Source organism: Armigeres subalbatus, chromosome 1, assembly GCF_024139115.2.
Source record: "Armigeres subalbatus isolate Guangzhou_Male chromosome 1, GZ_Asu_2, whole genome shotgun sequence".
Taxonomy (NCBI): domain Eukaryota; kingdom Metazoa; phylum Arthropoda; class Insecta; order Diptera; family Culicidae; genus Armigeres; species Armigeres subalbatus.
Window position 1 is genome coordinate 259,047,330 of NC_085139.1, and position 25,896 is coordinate 259,073,225.

A 25,896-nucleotide genomic window follows, 5' to 3' on the forward strand; every position below is an offset into this window, starting at 1 on the left:
TACCGTTACATCTTTAATCACACATACAATAGTCTCCGATCATATAGAGTAGAGTGGGGCAAGAGTACGCACTTAGTTTTCAATCGATCATGTGGCCCGTATGAAGCAAGCTTCTGCACATCAAATCAGTGTCGATGATTCATATACTCTTCCTTTATGCTACACAGTGGAAAAAATATTGAAATTATTGAGATTCGTTTTAGTAGAACCCTTATTGCAAGACAAGTGAAAAACGCACTCTTACCCCACCGGTGGGGTAAAAGTGCGCATCGGGTGGGGTAAGAGTACGCATTTATCCAATCATGTGCTTTAAGTATATATTAACACAAATAAGAGTTAAAAACATTTAATTGATGTTTAATGAGCATATATTAGGGAATGTTTATAGAATACGTAACTCTTAAAGGGGGAGGGGGTCCTAAAAATGTGCACTTTCATTCGAAAAACCATTGTTTTTTATATATACAAAAAACTACAGAGGTAAAAATATATATCAGGTTTCGCGTGGCATATACAAAGGCATTTTCCTTAAAGAAAGTCCACCAATCACGTAACGTAAAATTTGGCAATTTCATAACCCCTCCCCCCCCTATCTTACACTATTTGTATGAATCCTCTAAAAATAATATGGATCGTCACACATCTCACAACCCCTTCCAGCTAAACGTTGCGTAATTTATGAATGTTTCTTTTGATTAAATGAAATTATCATTTAGATGAAATTGTGTTTTCGTACTATGTTTAGGTTTACAACAAGTCCTAATACAATTTCATTATTTCGCTTCAGTGCTTTGTTCACTAAGTCCTTTCTAACACCGAATTACTTCAAGATATCCTAAAAACTTGTGATAATTTCAAATTCTGTCCCTTTTTTCTTAGTTGTGGATCTTTACGCTTTGGAAGAAGTCTTATTTTGGCCGGAGATACGGGTTTGACATCATAACTTGAAGATTCATATGCGTACTCTTGCCCCACCGGTTCCTGCGTACTTTTACCCCACAGTCCCAAAAATTATTCAAGTAATGGTTTTGATTTCTTGGAAAACCAACCGGATTGGTGTTCTGTACCATAAAGTACTCTATACAAAAGGTTATCGAAATGGTATAATGTTCACTTGATTGAACATATATATGGTAATGAAATACTAGTTGCGGAAATCCAATTATTTTTAGCAAAATGACCAAAAAGTTATCTAACTCCATATCTCCCTTGTTGTTTATTCAAATCGTTTACAATTACACATGAAAATAGTTGGTCAGAATACCTACCAAACTGATGCAGTGCTGCTAGTTTATCTTTTTTATTACTACAAAAAATCGAAAACGTACTCTTACCCCACGCGCATTCTTGCCCCACTCTACTCTACACGTAGAAGAATACCATACACGTAGATCTTTCATCTTACTCACACGGTATCACGTAGATCAAGACTCACGTAGACTTTTACAAAATAATCACAAAGGCCAAGATAGCTCACCATAACTAGAAGCGATCTTGTCTATCAACATCATACACACATGTAGGTGTAATGCTTCTGATATTCTTGTCAAGACACGACATGCTTTTCCACGAAGTAACTTTACCCTGCAAAATTTTCCAATTACTTTCCACTCATATGTCGGCCATCTTTTTTTTCCAAACTCACTAGATTTATTTGCGCCATTTCCAAAAAAATACTCACTGATTTTTTCTTTACGCCACATGCAATCGTTTTACATTTTCTCATCAAACGTTTTCATTCGAATTATAATTTCAATCCATTTTTCTCCATAACTATTTTTTTTCACTCACCAATTTTGATTCTCGTCGCCATTTTGTATCGTCTGCGATTCGGACGATAGATTATCAGCCGAATTTAATCCGTCTCGGGACGTGCCTCCTGAGTCAACCTTCCGCAATCACTATAGCTCTCCAACCGCCTCGAGTATCGCGTTGCTAGTCGTATATAGGGTAAAACGTCCTATCGTTGTGGTATGCCCTAATGTTGCGGTAGTGTTAAAGAAGTCCATTCTGGATATAATACCATCGCAAACAATTGTGGGTACGCTAAAACTCTTCGGATTAACGACTAGAACAGCTTTTGTTTGGCAAAATTCCTTTCTAAACGATGAAAAATCATCATTTTTCGTTAAAAATTTGAATCCTTTGAGCCTATTATTGCGGTAATGCTAAGGTCCTATTGTTGCGGTATCGCTCTCCATAAGAATTACATGCAATACCGCAACAATAGGACTGACCTTCAAAAAATATAGCAACGATAGGCAACTGCGTCTTATTATTGCGGTAGTTTGTTTTATTGTGATAAAAACAAAATAACATAATTTCAGTACAATTGACGTAATATTTACGAAACTATCGTTAACTAGCATCCTATTCAACTACTACAATGTGGAAGTCGACCAACAGGTAATTTTTGAAGAATTTTTGTAATCAATTTTGTTTCGACACGGTGCTTTACCCCTCCATAATAGGTCGTTTTACCCTATCATTACCTACACCTTCCAGTGACACCAATACATATATGCATCTACTGCTCGTAACACGATATTATACCTACCACCATGCATATATACCTGATGTGACTTAGTATGACCAATACCTGTACATCCGATACATAAGTGAAGCTGTGCACCATGGTCCTGAAGCGATGCCGATGCTTAGCAACATCAAGAACTACATTATTGTTATTGTTGAAGTACCACCCTATTCGCCTTTATCTACGGCTGTCACCCGAAAGCCAACTGACAGTTGACACTCAACCGGATGCTGATGCACGTCACGTCAAGAAGCGAGGCTACAACTTCAGAACACGCCGGTTGCACATTTTTATATGTTCTTTAATTAATGTAATTATGAGTACAAATAAAGTTTATTGTTGTTACGTTATCTCTCTCGACTATCCTCACGTCGTAACAAAGTGGCGACGAGTCGGTAAAAAGTCGAGCCGGTTTTTTTTCGTGAAAAAAAAACGATCGTATCAAAACAATCGCGTCGCGAGTATCGTTTTCATCATGCTTGGACCTACACCCGGTGCAGCAAGTTCGACTGGGGATCAGCCGTTCAAGGAAACTATCCTACAGCTGCTCAACAATCAACACTCGTTGATGACCCGTATGGCAGAATAAATGGCAAGCATCCAGGGGAATATCCAGAATACCAGTCGGAACGAGCTAATATTGGACTCCCTAGCGAGTAATATCACGGAATTCGCTTACGATTTGGAGAAGGGATCCTCTTTCGACGCTTGGTTCTCCAGGTATGCGGACCTCTTCGAGAAGGATGCTTCCAAATTAGACGACGACCCGAAAGCACGACTGCTGCTTCGAAAACTCAATCCCGCCGGACATGAAAGGTACACTTCATTCATTCTTCCGAAGCTTTCAAAGGAGTATTCCTTCGAGGAAACGGTTGCCAAATTAAAAACCATTTTTGGTAGTGCTGTTTCAACTTTCCATCGCCGATATCAGTGCCTGCAGACGGCGAAAGACGAAAACGAAGATTTTATCTCCTACTTCTGCAAAGTCAACCGAGCTTGTGTTGACTTCAAGCTGCAGGAGCTCAAAGAAGACCAATTCATATGCCTTATTTTCGTGTGTGGTTTACGTTCACCCAAAGATGCTGACATACGGATGCGCCTGCTTTCGAAAATCAACGAAACGCAGGATATCACTCTGGAAAAAGTAGTGGAAGAGTGCAAAAGTTTGATCAACTTGAAAAAAGACACCGTTCTTATCGGTAGTCAATCTTCCCACACCGTCGGAGCTGCTGAATTCTCCTAATGGCAGGCACCATAAGAAGGAAAAGTTTGGTGGCAAGAAATCCGACACTCTGGCGATACGTGGAGACGGCTATCAACGGAGTTCCAGTTGAACTGCAGCTGGACTCGGGCTCCGATGCAACCATCATTTCGAAACAAAATTGAATCAATGTCGGAGCAATGAGGACGAATTGAAGCGACTGGAAGACTCAGGCATCATCACACCGGTAGCCTATGCAGATTGGGCAGCTAAAAATTGTGGCCCGCAAGCCGGATCGATCTGTTCGCATCTGCGCGGACTTTTCCACCGGATTGAACAACGCCCTTGAATCGAACAGCTACCCATTACCACTTCCGGATGACATCTTCAATCGCATGGCGCAATGCACGGTATTCAGTCATATTGACTTATCAGATGCGTATTTGCAAGTTGAGGTCGATGAGGAAAGCAAAAAACTGGTTACAATCAACACCCACAAGGGTCTATACCGCTTCAACCGTCTGTCTCCCGGTGTGAAGACTGCACCTGGAGCGTTCCAGCAGATTATGGATGCCATGCTGAGCGGTATCCCAGGTACAAGCCCATATCTCGACGATATTTTGATCGGCGGCCGGAATGCCGATGAACACAAGCGGAATTTGTACCTTGTCCTACAGCGTTTGTAAGAATATGGCTTCACGGTGAAGCTTTAAAAGTGTCGCTTTTTCATGCATCAGGTGAAGTATTTGGGCCATCTTCTGGATTCTGAAGGCACACGCCCGGACCCAAATAAGGCAATCATAAACATGCCTCCGCCTCACGATGTATCCACACTCCGATCGTATTTAGGTGCGATAAATTATTATGGAAGGTACATTCGAGAAATGCGTACACTACGCCAACCGCTTGATGAACTGCTAAAAGAGGGTTCCACCGCGTCAAACTTACCAATGGAGAACTTCTCGCTTTACGAAAAGTTTTCTCCTTACCGGGGCGGGAATCGAAACCACACTCCACAGCACACGCGTCTAGACGATTGACGTCGCTAACCGCATGCACATGAAGCCCACTTGGCTTGTTAGACGGTGTTGCTCATTGTTTATCACAGCAACGATCGCCCCTACTCGTTATTTGGCATTCATCTGAGCAAGGCAGTTCACTCATTGGCTATGGATGCAACGATTGCAAGAATAGGTCAATCACTCACACTTCCAATGCCTGCTCTCGAGTGTTCTGTTTGTGATGGCGAAGTATCAGAAGTGGAGTACCTCCTGTGAAGTTCCCATGAGATCGCTGGTGTAATTCTAACTGATTCGATAGGCGAGTGATGCGTCACACGTGGTTTTATTATTATTTATTCAGCCTAAGGCCGGAGTGGCCTCTGTGGTACATAACAGGCGTCTCCGTCCACTGTTGTACGTTACCAGTCACGCAGTCTACGGACGGTCCATAAATCGTCTTCCACCTGATCGATCCACCTTGATCGCTGCACACCTCGCCTTCTTGTGCCTGGCGGATCGTTGTAGAGAACCATTTTCGACCGGAGTGTATTTTGGAGTCCAAAGTACGTACGATTTCCTGCCACGTTATGTCTCCGAGTTTTGTTTGCTGGTATCGTTATCGGAGGTCAAGTGAGCCCTAGTACACGAGTTCTTCAACAACCTTGATTTTGTCTCCAATGATACAACCTCGTGGTGAATGGCCGTTGTCTTCTCTTGATCCTACTTCGTCTGCAACGTGTTAATGACTAGTCCAATCTGCTTTGCTACCCACCTCAGTCTGATGTAGGATTCTTCCATCTTTTCAAAGTTATGAAAATTAAGGTGAAGGTGGGTTGAGTACCAAAACAAAGCTTTGAAAGTATTGCTACAATAAAAACTGTCATATACTGTAGTAGTATTGGTATCGTATTTATAAAAAAAACAAAGAATATTAGTAGGGTGGTTATAAAAACGACCCAGCACCACCACGCTCACTCGATTCCGTCCCATGGGGTATTAGATATCACAGACAAATTCTGGGTATTTTGTTGAATTGCACGTTTCTCTGATGCCTTCTGAGAAGCCAATTGATCATTCTAAAGATTCGCAACCACGCTTAAAATCGACTCCCAACTATTAGAACGACCATTCTATATGGATTGTCTATGGAGCTGAAGCTCTTGAATATTTCATCCAGTCATATGGTCTCCCCCCTCGCCATCGCCCAATGACGGAATGCCAGAATCAGAATAATATAAAATTCATCCTCGCCATATCAACTGTCATACAAACCTGTACAGCCTCTAATCAAACCAGCCCAAACCATCGCATAACACCCAAATTATAAATCATAATCGACTGAGCGTGGCGGAGCAAAATTATTTATTGAACCACCCTGTTTATTAGTTTGCTGCTGCTGGTGCCGTTGTTTACATTCGCTCCACGATCAGTTTTTAATCGCTTTTTTCGGGCAAAAATAGCAGTTTATATTAAGTTTTCGGTTTAAACAAGTGACTGATTTCGAAAATTGATGTTTAACTTGCATTCCATCAACATTTTGGGGTGTTCATGTGCGGAGAAGTGAGTACTTAATATTTTCAGTCCCCTTTGAGAAGAAGTGAAGTGCAGTGATAAACCCACCAAATCGCGAACGGGTAATAAATTGGCACGAAACTGCTGATTCATGATATTATTCGAGCCGAAATACATAGGACTCTTTGGATAAACATGTTCATTATCACGGGAAGTAAATAAATATGCTGTGAACAGGTTAGTAATTTGAATATTAAACTTTTGTTCGATGCTGTTCGAAGCATTCGAATGCTGGTGGGAGAGGGGTGCGGGAGGTGTGGGGTTGACCCGTGGAAGGTCCGGTGCCATCTTGACTGCCATCGTGGTACTCTTCCAACTATGTCCTTAAAGTAGTGCAGGGAGAACTGTAGTCGAGTGTAGTTCATCCATACTCACACTACATTGGATACGCTTGACCAATGTGCAGAATGCAAATTTCCGTTACCATTTTCTAAAACAATGGAATGTCTTATGCCTTGTGCTCATTTTTTACATAATTTCAGCGAAAATTGTGCACAGAACTTTACTCCTAATTGGAAATGGGCAAAACGGGTCACTTCGTTGAACGGATCAGATCTGGGTCGTTCAATCTAATGATCCGGATCTTTCATACGGATCGGATCTTTAGAATAATACGTAAGTAGAATGCAAAATGGTGAAACGGTTGTCATTCAGAACCATGCTTTTGACCCGTACATACAAAAATTTCATCACTCTCTAGCTCACAAGCTAATATTACATGTATAAAGAACCAGTGATGCCAGATTTGAAGACATGTCTTCAATTTGAAGACATTTGAATCTCTGTGAAGACATTTATTGCATGAAGACATTTTGAAGACTTTTCAAAATATTTGAAGACATATCTTCTTATTTAAAGGTACTTGAAGACAATCAATAAGCTAATGATGAACTTAGTTTTAAAATTAAAAAATCACTTAAATAAAGGAGAAAAAAACAATAAGCCAGTGAATAGAAAATATAATTTGAATACTAACTTATAAATCCTGCGACTTCTATATGCAGAGTATATAAATATTACAAAAGTTATACATAATAAGCTAATGTCCCGGGCATAAAATCTTGAACGCCAAAACACATTTACACTGGCCGGTTGATAAGCTTGTCATAAGACGAGTTAATACAATCCCATTGAATTCCACCACTTAATTGTATCTTGACAGATACGTATTTCGACCTCAACAGTAAGGCCGTCTTCAGTGTCTCGTACTTGACTCGACTTGACGATTGATAAGGTTGACAACTTCAACACATTTTAGACGTCAAACGTACTTTTTTATGCGTACTTTTTGTGTGCTGATTCAAAAATTTACGATTGCAGCATTTGTTAAAATTTTCCTTGGAAGCGGTGGCGTTTTCGACGTGTCTGTTAAAAAGGACTTCGATCATTGCATCTGAACCATTACGTTCTGAACCAACCGATCTTATTTGATCTGAACGGCAAAAAAGACAGTTTTTTTTTATTTCTTCATAATTCATCTGATCTTTTCGTATGGGCAAATAAAGGAATTCCTCCACAATTTAAACGGGAGATTCGTGTCATTTTCCACAAGATTTTGTCTAAGTTCTTGCGGGGAGATCACCTGAACTACCACAACGAATTCTTTTTCATTTCCACAAGAAATTTGTCTAAATTTTCGTGGGATGTACTCCGGATTCGTATATTTGAAATTCTAGGGATGTCTCTTCGGATTTTCCATATACCACATCAGGAAATTTCTCCAGAAATTCGTTTAAAAGTATTTCTAGGAGCTTCTCCATAAGTTCGTCCAGAAATTTCTCCGTAGGATCCTCGAAGAATTCTGTCGGAAATACCTCCAGTCGTTTCTCCAGTCGTTCCTCCACAAATTGTTTCTTGCACGACTTCCTCCACCGGTTCTTCCTGCAATGCCTCTCAAAACTCCTGCCGGCATTCGTTCGGAAATTCTTCTCCAGGAATTCCTCTTGATGATTCTCCAAGTATGTTGCCGAAAGATTCTCCAATAGTACCTCTGAAATATACTCCGAAATTTATCTGTTATTTCCTCCAGCAATTCTTTCGGAAATTCCTGCAGCAATACCTCAGGAAGTTCCTCCAAAAAGTTATCCAGAAGTTTCTCCGGAAGTTTCTTCAGGAGCTCCACTGGAAATCCTTTCAGTAATTGCTCAGGAAAATCCTTCAGGAATTCTTCGGGAAAATCCTTCAGTAATTCCTCTAGAAAATCCTTCAGTAATTCCTCTAGAAAATCCTTCAGTAATTCCTCCAGAAAATCCCTCCTGAATTCCTCCTGAAAATTCTTCTGCAATTCCTCCGCAAGTTCCATGCTAATGGAAATAGCATATCACCCGGAAGTTCCTTTAGAAATTTTTCTGGAAGTTCCTTCAGAAAATCCTTTAGATGTTCTAACAGCAATTCCTCCGTACCTTTTAGGAGTTTCTTTAAGAATTCTTCCGAAAAATCCATCAGGCAGAAATTTCTTCAGAAAATCTTGTGGAAATTCTTCCTAATACCTTCAGGGAATTCTTAAAAAAGAAACTCAGAGGAATTCCACATGGAAATTCAGTTAGAAAAATCCGTTAGATTCATTAGGAAAATCGAAGGGAAATTTACTGCCCTTATTCGTGAAGATTTGAAGGAATATTCTCTTGAATTCTAACAATTTGAGTGTTAATGCTACAAAAAACAAGGAGATGCTTGAAATTACAAACCTGTTGGATTTTGAAATTTCTCATTGATAATCGTAATTTTGATATTGAAGACATTTGAAGACATTTTTACACGACTGTGAAGACATTTGAAAATATCCCCTGGCATCCCTGTAAAGAACCCACGATAAACCATACATTTTGACATTTCCCTCCAAAAAGTCAGGAATTTGCTGATCTGGTGAACCGGATCTTTCAAAAAGTGAGCTACGGATCATTCACTCACAACAAAGATCCGGATCATTTTAACGGTTCCGGATCTGAACGCCCATCTCTACTCCTAATGACACCGACCACAAGAACGTTTGCCTACAATAGAAACGTTTTTTATCACCACAATTTTTTGTAAGGACGTGGCCGACGCTATTGTTAATTTAATTAATATTATTTATTATTCAATTTGTATTATGAAATTGGCTAATAAATTATCGTTTGATTACCATTCTTGAGTTTGTTCAAATTTTGTTTGAACTACAATCTCCGAGTTATGAATAATTTCGCAAAAATGTCAATTATGATGCACGTGCATTATTTAAACACACTCCACATGCTCTGTTGTACATTTTCTAAGTATGTAGCTTCAATCATGCAAACAAAACAAAATTGAAATTTAGTATGAAATTTTTTTCCCGTTTTTGGCAACATCCCCATTTTGGCAACATTAAAATCCGGTCGTGTTGCCAAAATCGGGAAGGGACTGTATGCATATCATGCGTAGGCACATACTTAATCAGAGTCGGAGACGAGCCAGCCTCGGGCTGAAAGTCTCCTTAATAAAGACACAAAAAAAAGAAAAAAAACTTAACTTAATTGCATACAAATTCACACATGGATACTATGACCCACATGGATAGTATGTGTGAATACTCATGTAATGCATGCGGGCGCATGGAATATATGTGTCGAAAATATGGTCTCCATTTCGCTACCCCCATTGCAGAAATCCATGTGTAAACTGATGAATATAATGCGGAGTTTTTTTTTGAGTGCATGTAATTACGAAATGGAATAAATAACAATATTGTAATTCGTTTTCTTATGTTTATGTACATGACATTAAAATTGTTGGTAAGTCTCGTTCCAATTTATTATTATGATTATTGTGATTCTACATCTTTTCTATCTTCTCAGACTATAGAACTTTGTCTGCTATATCCTGGAATATTTTAATGAAGAATTGAAAATTGAATGTAATTTATAAAATATGTTCTAATGGTTTAGAGTAGAGGAGGAGAAGGATGTAGGGAAGCAGTATAATAATAATAGTAATAATGATAATATTAAAATTAGAATTAAAATTATTTCATCCTTTTCATTGGAGTAAAACATGAACGAAATACGCCATGCGAGAAAGTAAGATTATGTATGTAAGAAAGTATGAATATTTCACATTTCGATAATGTTATCTTATTTATGAGAATGTTTAACTTTATTCATATTCAAAAAGTGTTAGACAATTAATTAGGGTGTTGGTCCCCAGGAAACACTCAACGAGAGCCAAAGATTGTATTTGAGCGGAGAGCAGAATCGAGCTGACTTGAACAGTCTTTCGAAAAAAAGAGCTCAGTTTTGTGACGAATGGTGTAGAGTACGGTTGGTAGAAAGGAGTGCGAAAAAAATGTAAAAAAAGTGAAAAAAAGGGATTTGAAAAAAATACTTGATGCTATTGAAATTTGTGTTTAATTGTTAATATTTAAAGGTAAAACCCGACACTATTGTTGTTCATTTGCTTGCCCAATTTTCGGTACAACCAGAAAGAAATGCTTCAAAGGGGGGCCAGTGCACAACGCACACTCGAGGTTAGCCGCGTGTCCTTGCAGCACCGAACACCGTGACTCTCTTTTTTAGAAGAACACCATGGTATCGTGCCAGCACATTGCTGGCTTTCCAGGTGGCCTTACCACGCCCTATGTCCTCGGAAGGTGGGAAGGGTCGACTTCGCGCCTGCTTCCCTCTGCACGACTGGTATGAAAAATGATGATGCCGCGTGCACCCCAAATTGACCTTTCTGCGACAGGGTCTATTCGCCAACACACAGAGGGACTTGTCGATGCGGTGCCTACGCCTCCGAAATAGGTTGTCCGGGGTAGTGTCCAGACCACATGTGGCAAGCATGTGGTCACGCATTGCGCGAAAACGTGAGCACACGAACAACACGTGTTCCGCCGTTTCCTCTAAACCTGCGCACACCAAACACTCGGGCGAGGCCGAGCAAGCCAGCTGCGTTACCTGCACTGTGATTTTGCAGCACGCTTAAACGCCGGGCACATCGAACCCCCATGGGGTGCTTGCTGTTCACAGCTTTGCTGGAACAAATCAAACAATTGGGAGGGTTCGTGCAGCATTGTGCCTTATATCCCTCCAATCCGCAGCGTCGGCAGAGATTGCTTCTGTCATGACCTTTGCAGTCCCATTGCTTGTGCCCCGGTTCCAGGCACTTGAAGCAAATTTCGGGTTGCTCGTATATGCCCACAAGGCACACCGACCATCCCACCTTGACGCTCCCTAACTTGACTACCTTGGAGGCGTCCGCTGCAGATAGCCGAACCAATGCTACCTGGGTCCCTGCCGGACCTTTCCGTAGCCGAACGGCTGCGGTGGGCGTCTCCACTTCACACTGTCGCCGCAGTGCCGTGACGAGCTCTTCGACTTCGGTGATCTCGTCCAGGTCTTTAACCCTTAGATTCACCTCCGTCGTGAGTGCCCTCACCTTGACCGTCTCGCCTAGGACTTCCTCCGCCAACTTCTTGTAGGCGGCGCCCTTTTGCGAGACGCCCCGCTTCAGCTCGAGGATCGTCTCGCCCATCCGGGTACGTCTTATTCGACGTACGTCGGCGCCGAGTTCACCGAGCTTGACGTCACTCCTCATCGCCTTTAAGACGTCCGAGTACTTAGCCTCGTCCGCCGTGATGACTAGGGCATCGCCCCTGGAGCGATTGGCGCCTACTCTAGACTTCTTGCTACCCTCATTCGCCTGGGCCTTCTTTTCGGCCCTTGACGTCTTCGGTTTCCTCTTGTTCTTGACCAGGGTCCAGGAGGCGTCATCCCCCTCTATTTCCCTGATCTGGTGCGGCTGAGAGCTCTCAGCCTGCCTTAACCCATTACCACCGTCTCTCCTTGGTGGACGGACCTTTCCAGGTCCTTCCTCCACCGGTTTTGGAGGTACCTGGCCGGGGTTCAGCTTCCCAGCCCCACTACCCTTGTTCGGGGTAGTAACCCTCCGCGTTTTGGAGCGGCCCCCAGGGAGCTTATCCCCTGGAGACTGTCTCCCTCGTTTTTGTGTCTGCTCCGTTGGAGCAGTCACCCCCGACGTGCCCGCAAATACTTGAGCCTCAGTCTGGGTAGACTTTGGCATCACCGTCTTCGGTGGCACGCTTTCGGTCGATTCGACCTTGCCCGAGTCCGCGAATCCTTGGGCCTCAGTCTGGGTAGACCTCGACTCCACGGATTTCACGGGCTTACACTTGGCCGTCCCGATCGCCCTCTCCAGCTTGCCGTCCAGCATCGACTTTCGAAGTTTTAGCAAGCTCCTCTTGAGTTCTTTACTGATATTATGCTTCGATGACGCAAAGTCGATGATGGCGTCCAGCTGTTCCGTCGCCACATCGAAGGCCGAAAGTCCATCGCGTTTGCGGTTCATCGCCTTCACAAGCCATGGGCCGTCTATAACCTCTACCGGCGGAACCTGGGAGATGGTTAAGTGACCCACGCTGGCGCTGCGCACTGAGCTGCCGACTATTGCCTCTGGCCTCCTAGGCGGAGACCTGAACAACCCACCTCTTGCAAAGGGGTTGTCGCCTACACTACTACCACTAATTGAAGAATTGATTTGGTTTTCCATTTTGGTCCCACGAGTTGCTCGGGAAAAGAGGTCCACCACGCCAGAGCCCATCATGACGCGGTAAGGGACAATTACTGTGGAGGGTGCCCAGGTACCCCACAGGCTCCGTTAGAAGCCTAGCTCATTATTTCACCCCCCTGGCCATGCATCCCCTCGGCACGAGTCGCTTAACGCCTTGGGATTAGGGGTTAGGGACGATGGTCCCGTTGGTCGCACCCACTCACTCTAGCTGATGTCAGAAGGACAACAGTGCCCAGGCTGCACTACCAGCTAAGTACGCAACCCTTAGCTGGCGGTCAATTGTCATCGGAAAGCCAGTGGAAGCGTGAGATTGGAACTTGTGAGGACCAGAGCTGTGTAGGTCGCTCCTTCCCAGATGTCAACTCACCATTACGCAGCCCTATCTAGTCGATCTTGCGACGGACATAATGTACAGGTTCCGAATACCATTCGTTTCGATGAAGAGACAAAGAAACTTTTGTCTATTTCTGATTCGATCGATGATATTCAAAGAATCGATCAGCAAAGAAATGGAAAATGTGAAATGCTCATTTTTTAAATTTAACCCGAGTAGAAATGTAGCTGTAATGAATGCAGCAAGGTACATCGCGAAAGGCTACGGGGCAAGCTACGGGGCCTAATTTGACTCCCAAAACGAAAAAGCGCATAGTACAAAATGTTGGCATTACATCTGATATTCCAATGCCAGAAAATGTTAGTTTCGCGGATATTGTCAAAAGTAATGATGGGAAAAATAACATTAAAGTAACGAAAAAAGTCACTGCGCCTAAAGAAGTAAAGGTCACTCGTAAGGCTCGTCCGGTCATTGTGATTAAACCGAAAGAGTCCAACCATAGAGTAGCGATGATACTCGGAAATTTTTGAATAGTAAACTGGATCCGAAAACACACAGGATCAGTAACTTTTAGAAACGGGAAAAACGACTCTATTATTGCTGAGTGTGCAACAGGATTCAATGTTGATGTTGTAAAAAATGGCATTCAAAGCGATCTGGGTGAAAACTATAATCACGTGAAATATTCTGGAGTCGCAAAGCTGGAATAATAAAAATGACAGTTGTGCGTGGACTCCGTTTTGAATGGGGTGCCCTTGAAAACGCAAGTGCATTTAGTATTGGGTTCCGGAAAGTTTGTTAATGGCGTTGAAATTTCGCGAATAGACGCAAACGAATGGTATAGAGTATAGATCAAGGTATATAGATTGACTCTTGGTACTAGCTATTTTGAGAGGCGAGGTGGTTAGGTGGTCTTAATTTTGTGAATATTCGATTTTGAAAATGCCATTGTAGCTATTATTTGGATTAATCTGGTAATTTTCCATATCTAAAATGTCTTCATATTATTTTCAGAAGAACTGTATACCTCGGATAAACACGGTAGCGACGAATCCGGCGATGGCACCGCCGAGAAACCCTTCAAAACGATCCTCCAGGCTATGCGCCATGCTGGAAAGGAACCGTTTCCGACCATCTACGTGGACGCCAAGGGCGAAAAGGCAGAATCGCCATTCGAAGTAGCGGCCAAATCACAGCTGAAGAAGATCCAAAAGCTGTGGGTCCGGGAGAGCTCCAAGTCTGCCGACAAGCAGAAGCGCGAAGAGCAAGACGCTGTTAAGCGTGAGCAAAATTTGGAAGAGGCGAAAAAGATCGCCATCAAAGAGGATCCGTCGTTGGAGCCAGCCAAGCTGATCAAGATCATCAAGAGTGGTGATTATCGTAACATTCGTGTTAAGATCTACGGATGGGTGCATCGGCTGAGACGGCAGGGAAAGGGTTTGATGTTTTTAACGCTCCGTGATGGGACCGGTTTCTTGCAGTGCGTTCTGAACGATTTGCTGTGCCAAACCTACAATGCTTTGGTTTTGTCAACGGAATCGTCCGTCCAGCTGTTTGGCACACTTAAGGAAGTACCAAAGGGTAAGAGTGCTCCTGGAGGTCACGAGCTGCATGTCGATTATTGGGAACTAATCGGTCTGGCTCCGGCTGGTGGCGCTGACGCGATTCTCAACGAGGAAGCTCTTCCGGATGTGCAGTTGGATAACCGTCATATAATTATCCGTGGCGAGAACACTTCCAAAATTCTTAAAATGCGAGATGTGATTATGGAAGCTTTCCGTGCTCATTACCATGATCGCGGATACACGGAGGTAACGCCACCGACTTTGGTTCAAACCCAGGTCGAAGGCGGATCTACCCTGTTCAAGCTTAATTATTTTGGGTGAGTTTTTTTTTTATAGTTACCTATAGAATTTTACAAAGTTCATGTAAATTCCATCCTAAATTTGTCACAATCAATTGTTCAATGATCCTTTTTTCAGAGAGGAAGCCTTCCTGACTCAGAGCTCGCAGCTGTATCTGGAAACATGTCTGCCGTCGCTTGGAGACGTATATTGTATTGCACAAAGCTACCGTGCAGAGCAGAGCCGCACTCGTCGTCATTTGGCAGAATACAGCCACGTTGAAGCTGAATGTCCGTTCATCTCGTTTGACGAATTGTTGGACCGCTTGGAAGATTTAGTGGTCGATGTCGTAGACCGAGTGCTCAAGTCACCATGGGGATACATGGTCAAAGAACTGAACCCCAATTTCGTTCCGCCTAAGACCCCGTTTCGGCGTATGAACTATTCGGATGCCATCACTTGGTTGAAGGAGAACAACGTGACAAAGGAGGATGGAACGTTTTATGAATTTGGTGAAGACATCCCGGAGGGACCGGAACGGAAAATGACCGATACTATCAATGAACCAATAATGCTGTGTCGTTTCCCTGCTGAAATTAAATCGTTCTACATGGCCAAGTGTCCGGAGGATAAACGGTTGACCGAGAGTGTCGATGTCCTGCTACCAAACGTGGGTGAAATCGTCGGAGGATCGATGAGGTCCTGGGATTACCAAGAATTAATGGATGGTTACAAGCGGGAAGGCATTGACCCCAAGCCGTACTATTGGTATGTTGATCAGCGTGTCTACGGGTCGCAGCCCCACGGAGGATATGGTCTTGGCTTGGAGCGCTTCATGTGCTGGTTGCTGAACCGATATCACATTCGAGAGGTATGTCTGTATCCACGTTTCCTGGAAAGATGCAAACCCTAAATATTTTTGAAACAGTGTACTACCATTTAAGCATTTATTATCTATCTTAAGCTATGAGGTTACCCTTTCGCATAAGATTACAGATATGACGTGAAATAAATCGGCTCTGAGCTTAGCATTTGCTTTCAACTGCACAGTAGGGGAAAGTGGGGTAAGATCGCCATATGGGGCAAGACAGCCAACGTTGATTAGCCTATAACTTGAGTGAGCATTATATTCACATTACTATTACGAGGGATTCTTAACAATAATGTAAAAGGGATATACAACTAAAAAAAGCACTTTGGCAACCTCACTTGTTCTTAAAGTATTGATTTAAAGATGGTTTGAATTTCGAATTATTTTATAATTTTAAGGTTTAAAGCGAAAATTACTCATTTTTCAGCACAAATTGATATTTTCCAAGGCTTCTATATAACTACAGCCTATCTACATTAATAATTTGAGCAATTTCAGATATTGAGACAGAGGTCAGTAGACAGTAGAGACAGAGGTCAACAAATCAACGTGGAATACGCCATTTTCAAGCGAAACATCATGTGAACATAATCCCTAGAAGTACGAGGAATGTGTCACCCGTTCTAAATAAATTCAGCACACTTTTAATATATTTTTTGGTCCTCGCTCGTCTTACCCCGAAGGTGTGGCCATGTCGCCCCATATGGTAAATATAGGCATCATGAAAACACTTTTTTTTTAAACCAGTTTATAAGATACTGAAACGTTGTTAATCAATGTTTATTGATACTTATGTCAAAGGCAGGTCATCATAAAGGTGTTTCATGGACAAATCAGCAGAATTCGTAGGAGTTTCACTATTTTACAAAGATTACCGCTTAGGGTGGCCATCTTGCCCACTTTCCCTTATCAGATCGATTATATCACCATCCCTTTTATCTACTTATGTACCTACTTTTTTTTCGATGGTGGGGCACTTCATCTCATAGTTCCCATTTCTATCCCATCAAAAACAAAGTAACAAAAAGGTATTTGATTTGTTATTTATTTGTTATTATGTTATTATTATGTTATATTGTTATTATGAGCACGCATGTTTGAAAAACGAAGCAACAAGAATGGTGCTGAGTATTTCTCTGTTTTGCGATGAGAAGAATATATGCCCAGTGAGATGGAAAATGGAACAGTTTCCCTATATAGATATATTTATTAGAGTAACCCATCATGATCTTTTCACATAGAATAACTCTTTGTTTTTTGAAGCGCATACATCAGTACACTTCATAAGTTGGAAAAATAAGCGCGTCACAAAAAAATTATATGATTATGAGTTCCTGCTCCTCTAAGTTAAGTTACAATACGTATATCATAATATATAATATATGATGATATTAATGGCCAGGAAAGTCGAGAAAATTTCCAACCCAAAAATTTTTTAGACCGGACCGGGAATCGAACCCAGCCACCTTCAGCATGGTCTTACTTTGTAGCCGCGCATCCTACCGTACGGCTACCCCTCCCCCTTACATTACATACAGTTGTTTTGTTCTTAATGTGACCAGACGTTTTTCAACTTCGTTTTACAAATTTATTCCAATTTATACAGCTTTACAAATATTTTTATATTTTTTTTTGGGCAAAATCTATGCGAAATGCACTTTTGAGGGATTCATTTTCAAGTCAGTGATGCAATCCAGATAGGCGTCCCGCGTTTCGCAGGACGTCTGCTGGTCACATTATTCTCACTATATCTGTACATCATTTGCATTCTTCGCATTAACAATATTTTAAATTGCTGAGGAGAAAAATCTCATATTGACATATTGAATTTAAGCAAAAACACTCATGAATGTTTGATGCCTTCATTCTTCATTTCTCATCTTCTCAGGAATTGAGAATTATATTTTTCAATCTTCATCTTCAATCAAAACGAAACATATTCCCTGGTTTTAATTTGGATATTTCTCGACGGACGATTAACCTTTTCAACTCTGAAGACAATGCATTTCGAATCAAACTGGTGTTGAAGAAAGGATCTCCCCCATCCAGGGCAATTGAATTGAAATTTGGTGAGAGAATTCCATTACATGAATTATGATTATATACAAAAATACCATCACGGCACCCGATTGAAGCGATTTGGATAGGAAGAGTGGGATTGCCAACTTCCTATTGTTAACATTTCGTGGATAAAGGGCGGGCTCTTCTGCCCATCATTTGGGTCAATCTGGGAAACGAGGGCTATATTATGTCATTGTATGTACTAACTTTCTTCTGGAAGGAGATTCTCTATTCATCCCGTGGATTCGCATAAGTGTTTCTGCTTATGGAACCACTCCACCCATTTTTTGGCCCTTCATACAGGAGTTTGATGAAATACAAACAATAGAATAATCATGATCAAATCGTTTGTCAGATATGGCCAGTGCTATCGGCAGGTGCCTTGCTATAATAGATGGTAGTATCATCATCATCTGAACTTTATCTCATAGCTCCTATGTTCATCCCACGAAAAACCAAGCAATGAATTAATTGAAATCAAATTTGATTTGTTTCTGCTTTTTATAATTTTTCCAGCTGAGCATGGTAGCAAAAAGAAGCGACGAAATGGGTGCTGTATTTTTTGTTTAAAAAAGTTTTCAAAAAAATTTATCGATTTTCAATGGTAATCCAACTACCGCATGCAGGGTCGGATTTAGCCGGAAGGGAGCTCCGGGGCCGACAGCTTGTGGGGGCCCTAAAATGTACAAAAAGATTGGTTTTGGTACATAAGATTTGTGGGGGCCCGGGGACACGCCCCTCCCCCCGCCCCCCGCTAAATCCGGCCCTGACCGCATGTATCGTTTCCCTCCGCTCGATCCGGCTGCCGAGCGACGTACGGGCAAGCACGCATAGACTTTTGTTGGTTCGTTCTTTTCGGTCTTGTTGTATGTTCGGAAACGGATGGACTAGAGGGGTAAATAAATGGTGATATTCAGAATCGTGCCGTGGACTCCCAGCGCCCGCCCTTAAAAACTGGGATGTTTTAAAAATCAATTGACCTGGATCCCTTCTCATTGCTCGATCGCAAGAAATGAGAAAGCGGACTCTTTGGATAAGGTAGGCGCTATGGAAGGTGATATTTACGATATAAAAATCACTTTCGATGAATTTTTCACATCAGTTTGAGGGTCTGTTCAAATATTACGTAACGCAATAGGGGCTGGGGGGTTGTTTGATTTTTGTTACGATTTTTTACACAAAATATGGGGGGTGGGTGTCCATCGAAATATTGTTACGTAACAAATAAATTGCATAGAGAAAAAATAATAAAAATGTTAAAAAATGTCTATTTTCTTTAAAGTAGAATAAAATATACAATGCATATAATAATTTATTGTAACGTGTTTTAAATCCTACCAAAAATCTTTTTTTTTTTCAAAAATCTATTTGTTACGCGTTACGCATAGGGGTGGGGGTAGTTCTGAAAATTGTTACAGATTGTTACGAGGGGGTGGGGGGTTCTCAAAAACGACGTTTTTCGCGTTACGTAATATTTGAACAGACCCTTGTCATGAAACCTTGATCAGCTGGTGGCAGAAATGGAAAAATGGGGATTTGGGTAGATGAATGTACGAAAATTATTTTAAGCTTTTAGTGGAATTTTTTTACTTGTCATAAGACGAGTTTGTACAATTCCATTTAATTCCACTACTTTATTGTACAGACAGATACGTATTTCGACCTCAACAGTGAAGTCGTCTTCAGTGTCTCGTACTTGACTCGACTCGAAGTCGGACGCTCGCCAAGTCGTTTTGCACCTGGTCTGCCCAGCTTGCTCGCTGTGCTCCACGCGCCGTCTCGTACCTGCCGGATCGGAAGCGAACACAATCTTTGCAGGGTTGCTGTCCGGCATTCTTGCAACAAAGCTACCTTCTGGATACTGGGTTCGCCGTAGAGCTGGGCGAGCTCGTGGTCCATTATTCGCCGCCACACACCGTCTTCTTGCACGTCACCAAAGATGGTCCTAAGCAACCGTCTCTCGAATACTCCGAGTGCTTGCAAGTGCTCCTCGAGCATTATCCATGTTTCATGTCGTAGAGGATTACCGGTCTTATCAGCGTCTTGTACGTAACACATTTGGTGCCGTAGCGAATCTTTTTTGTCCGCAGTTTATTTTGGAGCCCGTAGTAGGCCCGACTTCCACAGATGATGCGCCTTCGTATTTCATGATCAGCCGTTAGCAAGGATCCAAGGTAGTCGAATTCCTCGACCAGCTCGAAGGTATTCTCGTCTATCGTAACACTGCTTCCCAGGCGGGCCCAGTCGCCGTCGGTTCCGCCCACAAGCACGTACTTCCTCTTCGATGCATTCACTACCAGTCAAACTTTTGTTGATTCACGAATCAGGCGGGTGTACAGTTCTGCCATCTTTGCAAATGTTTGGCCGACAATGTCCATGTCATCCGCGAAACAAGTAAATTGACTGGATCTGTTGAAAATCGTACCCCGGCTCTCCGCATGACACCTTATAGCGCAATGTTGAACAATAGGCACGAAAGTCCATCACCTTGTCTTAGTCCCCGGCGCGATTCGAACGCCAGATTCGCCAGAGTATTTCTCACAAGTTTTGCACACCATCCACCGTTGCTTTGATTAGTCTGGTAATACACCCGATTCTTTTTTTACACGGGGGATGCGTTCCGTGTAAAAAAAGTTTTCAGTTCAAAATTTGAAAATCCGTGTAAAAAAAGTTGGAGCAACTTTGCAAAAATTTTGTATGGGATTTTTTTTTGCACGGCCGTGTAAAAAAAATCCGTGTAAAAACAGAATCGGGTGTAACCAAATCGCGAGTCTTTCAGTTCCCCAATTGTACATATTTAAAATATGATTTTGCCTCCGTGATGCTTAACGGCAAATGAGCCTCCCAAATAAACGAAAATTATTTTTTTTTAAATTAATTTTTTGTTTGCGTAGTGGATTTAATAAATGTTTGATTTATAAATTTCTTAAATCTTTATAATCTGCATGTTCCAATAAGTAGGAAGTAAGGATTATTAAAAAGACCAGAACATTTCTTAAAATTCTTTTTCTAGAAATTTTAATGATATTCTAAAAGAATAAATAAACCTACGCAAATAAAAGAAAACTAGATCTAGTGTGTCACCGCCAAAAAAATCAAGACTTCTCTGTTATGATTTCACGCATTAGTGGATTAGACGTAGTAGCATCAAGAAGAACCCTACATTGGAGTGGATCGAATGACCTTCGGAATCGCCATTAGACTTTGGTCGGTGGTTTGCAAGAACGACTGGACTTGAAATGAAATTCAACTTTGTAGGTAATTGGTAGAAGGTAGGAATAGCGATTTATTTGGTTTCCCCGATGACATAATTATGTCCCGTAACTTTAAGAAGATGGAGGAAGCCTAAATCAGACTGAAAAGCGAAGCTAAACGGATTGGACTAGTCATCAACACGTCAAAGACGAAGTACATGATAGAAAGAGGCTCAAGAGAGGACAACGTAAGCCACCCACCACGAGTTTGTATTGGTGGTGACGAAATCGAGGTGGTTGAAGAATTCGTGTACTTGGGCTCACTGGTGACTTCCGATAACGATACCAGCAGAGAAATTCGAAGACGCATCATGGCAGGAAATCGTACGTACTTTGGACTCCGAAAAAACGCTCCGATTGAATAGAGTTCGCCGCCATACCAAACTGACTATCTACAAAACGCTTATTAGACCGGTTGTTGTCTACGGACACGAGACTTAGAACGATGCTCGTGGATGACCAACGTGCACTGGGAGTTTTCGAAAGGAAAGTGCTGCATACCATATATGGTGGGGTCCAGATGGCGGACGGTACGTGGAGGAGGCGAATGAACCACGAGTTGTATGAGCTGCTAGGAGAACCATCCATCCTTCACATAGCGAAAATCGGGACTGCGGTGGGCGGGGCACGTAGCCTGAATTACTGTCGTAGCCAGAATTACAATTCGGTGAAAATGGTTCTCGTCAACGATCCGACGGAAAGAAGGCGAGGTGCACAGCGGGCAAGGTGGATCTATCAGGTGGAGGACGATTTTCTTACCCTCCGCAGACTGCGTGGTTGGCGACTGTGCAGCGACGTGCAGCCATGAACCGAGCTGAATGGAGAAGACTTTTGTGTATTGCACAGGCCACTCCGGCCTTAGTCTGGTAATAAAATAGCAGTGGCTGGTTTCCTACCCGCCGCTGCCAGCATCCAGGCGCTAACGTATTTGCGCAAATAGCCCGCATGAGCTACCGCCAGAAATTTGTATGGCGAAAGGCATCTAACGTGGGATTTATCAAAAGTTAAATTGTAATTATTGCTCATTGCGTTAAATTGTAAAAAAAAATGCCGTTAAATTGCCTAAAAAACTTTTCCATAGACTACACAATGCTAGACATAATTTAGGCATAATTTAACCGACTGTTTCGAATAAACATAACATTGTTTATTGGGAAAAGCGTGAGTTGAAACACACATTGAAATTAAAGTTACTAGGAGGCCCTTTGTAGCACCAGTAGCTGTCTAGCGTACTGGTTTCGTCGGATCAAGCCCCACCGAGGGAAGTGGTTACCCTCCAATTTTTAAACTAAGTCCCACCGACAACAGACTTCCGTGCGTGCTGTTCAATATTGCGAGGTGTCATGGGGATTGTCGATTCCCGGTGCCGGTCTAGACAATTTTCGGATTGGAAATTGTCTCGACTTCCCTGGGCATAAAAGTATCATCGTGTTAGCCTCATGATATACAAATGCAAAAATGTTAACTTGGCTTAGAAACCTCGCAGTTAATAATTGTGGAAGTGCTTAATGAACACTAAGCTGCGAGGCGGCTCTGTCCCAGTGTGGGGATGTGATGCCTATAAGAAGAAGAAGAAGAGTAGAGCAATGTGACAGTTTTATGATTTGACAATCTCATTTTTCATTGACGCTTGTTTTCAGTTTTATTCGTTCCTGGACGCTGGACCGTACAGTTTCTCGTTTCTTTTCTCCTAACTGGTTCTCATATTTGCCGTCATAACAGTCGTCAATACTCAATGAAAATCGATGTTGAGTCAAAAGGGTCATGTGCCTTATCATTTTCCAAATATTTCTTTCTGTAATATTCTGTATATTCGCATAACATGTGTACAATAATTATACAAAAATTTGCTATTCAATAATATATTTCTCCTATACTATTCAAATATTTCATAAATAATGGAAACATCTTAACAACAGAGAGAAGTACCTACTGCCACAATTTAAATTCCAAACAACACCGTCTACAGTGAAGTTGTAGATTCTAACGCAAGATTCCAATGAGGTATTCAGACTTTGAGCTTATATCGCTTGTAATATAAGAGTACGTCATATAGTGATTTGTGATCTTTGAAAACTAGTTACTCAAGTGATATTGCTCATAGACTGAAACCTCATAACTGTTAGGCAAATACTATTCGATTTACAATAAAATTGAACTTTGTTCCACATTAAGCACCATCTATCACATATCTTTCGGCGACGTCCCCATACACCAAAGCAAGGAATTGTCATTAATGATTTTAATTTCCTGCTCTGCATAGGCATTCGACGTGCTCACTAGGTTACCAAATTCCAAGACCCGGTTGTCAAGATTCCACCGCAGTCCGCTAGTGCTACCGATGACCCGATGCCCAATCGGTATCAGTGAGCACCAGATGCGTTCATGTACCAATCGCGAGGGAATGTTTATCAAATGATTTCCCGTTGGAAGCAGCCAACTCAGCGAATTGCTAGATCGCAAAAATACAGCTTTGTGGGGCAGGATTTTCTGAGCCAGAAATAGCGTGTTGATGTTGGCCATTATCTGATCCAAGCGACCGGAACTTTCGCACAGTACCAGCACTCGACTTATTTTGTCCGCATATCCGGTGCTCTGGAGTGCCATCAAAGATTTGGTAAAGTCAGTTGCATTTTGATCTGGAGTTTTGATGATCTGTAGGAAAGAAAAGAACACTTCCCTTATAATGGTGTCAGCAAATTTGGCCGCATTGCTTTTATGAATGGCCGAGCCGTTCGGTTCTGACATTTTTCACTTACCCTACAGTTCAACCTCGTCACATATGCCATCGATTCATCAGTGCATGAATCAAAATCTCCCGTCACTAGGTCTGGTGGCTTTAACTGGTCATCAGGTGCGATTTGTTCTTTGACAAAATCCACCCAACGGTTCGTTCCTCCGTCAACCGTGACCCTTACGCTGGCTGAAAGAGTGTCGTTCAATTAGAATAATTCATTCTGCTTTGCGTGATTGGTATCGATCGCACATTTTCCGACCTACCATTGTTCCAAATCGTCCTAAAGTAATCCTTGTTGAAAAGTATCGGTCGATTCAGTAACACGACGGCCAATTCGTTTCCACAATTACGGGCTTCGATCAGGTCTGCGGGAGACCACGTGACTACTGGGCTGGATAGCTGAAACGAACAGCTTCGGATAAAAACCATTTGCCTTAGGCAAGAGAACTTCATTTTATCATTTCAGTTAAATTTTGTTTAAAAATCCAAGAGGTTATTCTATCTTAAAAGGTAAAACCGTCAGGGAAACCATTTCTCGCCGACTTTGTTTAGTTTCCATAAATAAATTATTAGAGCGATATCACAAAACACCATATAGGCTATAGGTAAATACTGCGCACTACACGGAATGTAGTCATATGACAATAGAGTATGCCAAAAGAAAAATGATTTGCGATTTGGGCGTACATGATTTCGTAAACAAATATTGGAAGGCGAATTCCTACTGAGAAAAGCATTCCCTGCGAAAACCAAGGCACCTATGTTTTGGAGAAGAATGCTTGCGTTCGACGGAATCCATAAAACAATGTTTGTTTACAATATAAATTACGCCCAAATTGCAAATCGGTCCCGATTTGTTAATACTTTATATCAATTGTGTACAAAAAAATTGTGTATGGTGTTAGTACCTTATATCAATTTAAAACAAAATTAATGTTTGATGGTTTTTATATTGGCCAACCACAGGAACGGCTATGTCACTATATAACATTAGGGGTGCAATCTAAGTAAAAACAAAAATTTTAGGAGCTTTTCGGTGGAATATTTGTACATGTCCAAAGACGAGTTAGTACTGTTCCATTTAATTTCACCACTTTGTTGTAACATTTCAGATTTGTAAAGTTTCAATTAAGTGGTGAAATTTAAGGGAAGTGGAAAGTACAAAACGGTTTGTTCAACAAGAATGCGCTCAATGTAAAGTATTTAATTTTTGCGCCACCCTGTTTAGTTATTGCGAATACAATGTTCGTCCTTTACGATAACCACGTTCGCCACTATCTATTTGATTATTTACAATATATTACTTACGTCATCACTGTTGAAGAGCATTATCAACATCAACTGTAGAACACGTGCTTTAATAGATATGTCACAGTAGCAGTTGCACTATCAAACCCATCCACTATGTAATCAATGTAAAATTCTAGGTCTCCGAAAGTAATATTATTCAATGTTCGCCAATTTTATGCACAGCACCTTGGAAATCAAGTTTACACGCAGGAAAAAAAACTTAGGATTTTCATAAGTTACAACTTATGAATGAGTATTTTTTCGGTTTCATTGAAGACTTATGCTGTCCATAAAAATAGTTTTTGAATTCCATAACTATCACTTATGATTGGCATTAGAATTGATACTGAGGAAAAATATTTATTTTACCATGACGGTGACGGATAAGTGAATAGCGTTATTTGCTATATAGTTTAAACTTTGGTCGATTAAGATGTTTTGAATGCTTTTTTACTCTTTTTGGTTGTGTTTATTATTGTATTACTCTAAACACATTTCAGAAAATTGATTTAATTTTCGTTTCTAATGATTTTGATTTCTTTTTTCAGGCCAATGATTCATAGGAGTCTGTAAAAAATGCCATCAATTTACTACGATGATATATCTTGAAGATTCCATTTTTGATCATACAGACATTTCGAATCCTCTA

General features: G+C 41.5%; 3 protein-coding genes across 6 annotated transcripts; 2 read left to right on the forward strand and 1 right to left on the reverse strand.

Annotated features, from left to right (window-relative positions):
* Window positions 1–3,125: 3,125 nt before the first annotated feature.
* LOC134207255 (uncharacterized) lies at window positions 3,126–3,779 on the forward strand. The gene has a single exon (XM_062682975.1). The coding sequence runs from the start codon at window positions 3,126–3,128 to the stop codon at window positions 3,777–3,779; it is 654 nt and encodes a 217-aa protein (XP_062538959.1).
* A 212-nt stretch (window positions 3,780–3,991) lies between these two features.
* On the forward strand, window positions 3,992–16,076 carry LOC134207256 (asparagine--tRNA ligase, cytoplasmic-like). Its single transcript, XM_062682976.1, has 3 exons — window positions 3,992–4,419; window positions 14,188–15,072; window positions 15,173–16,076. Exons 1-3 carry the CDS (start codon window positions 3,992–3,994, stop codon window positions 15,945–15,947), a joined length of 2,088 nt encoding a protein of 695 aa, XP_062538960.1. The 3' UTR covers window positions 15,948–16,076.
* Window positions 16,077–22,811: 6,735 nt separating this feature from the next.
* Window positions 22,812–25,445, reverse strand: LOC134213184 (thiamin pyrophosphokinase 1-like). 4 transcript variants are annotated; one of them, XM_062691906.1, is made up of 4 exons: window positions 25,266–25,445; window positions 24,221–24,348; window positions 23,980–24,143; window positions 22,812–23,875 (listed from the first exon to the last, which is right to left on the reverse strand). In XM_062691906.1, the coding sequence occupies exons 1-4, from the start codon at window positions 25,268–25,270 to the stop codon at window positions 23,405–23,407; spliced, it is 768 nt and encodes a 255-aa protein (XP_062547890.1). In that variant the 5' UTR covers window positions 25,271–25,445; the 3' UTR covers window positions 22,812–23,404. The 4 variants fall into 4 exon arrangements, with proteins under 4 accessions (XP_062547890.1, XP_062547881.1, XP_062547872.1 ...); XM_062691897.1 differs by having other exon boundaries at window positions 24,221–24,356; XM_062691888.1 differs by having other exon boundaries at window positions 24,221–24,390.
* Between the last annotated feature and the right edge of the window lie 451 nt (window positions 25,446–25,896).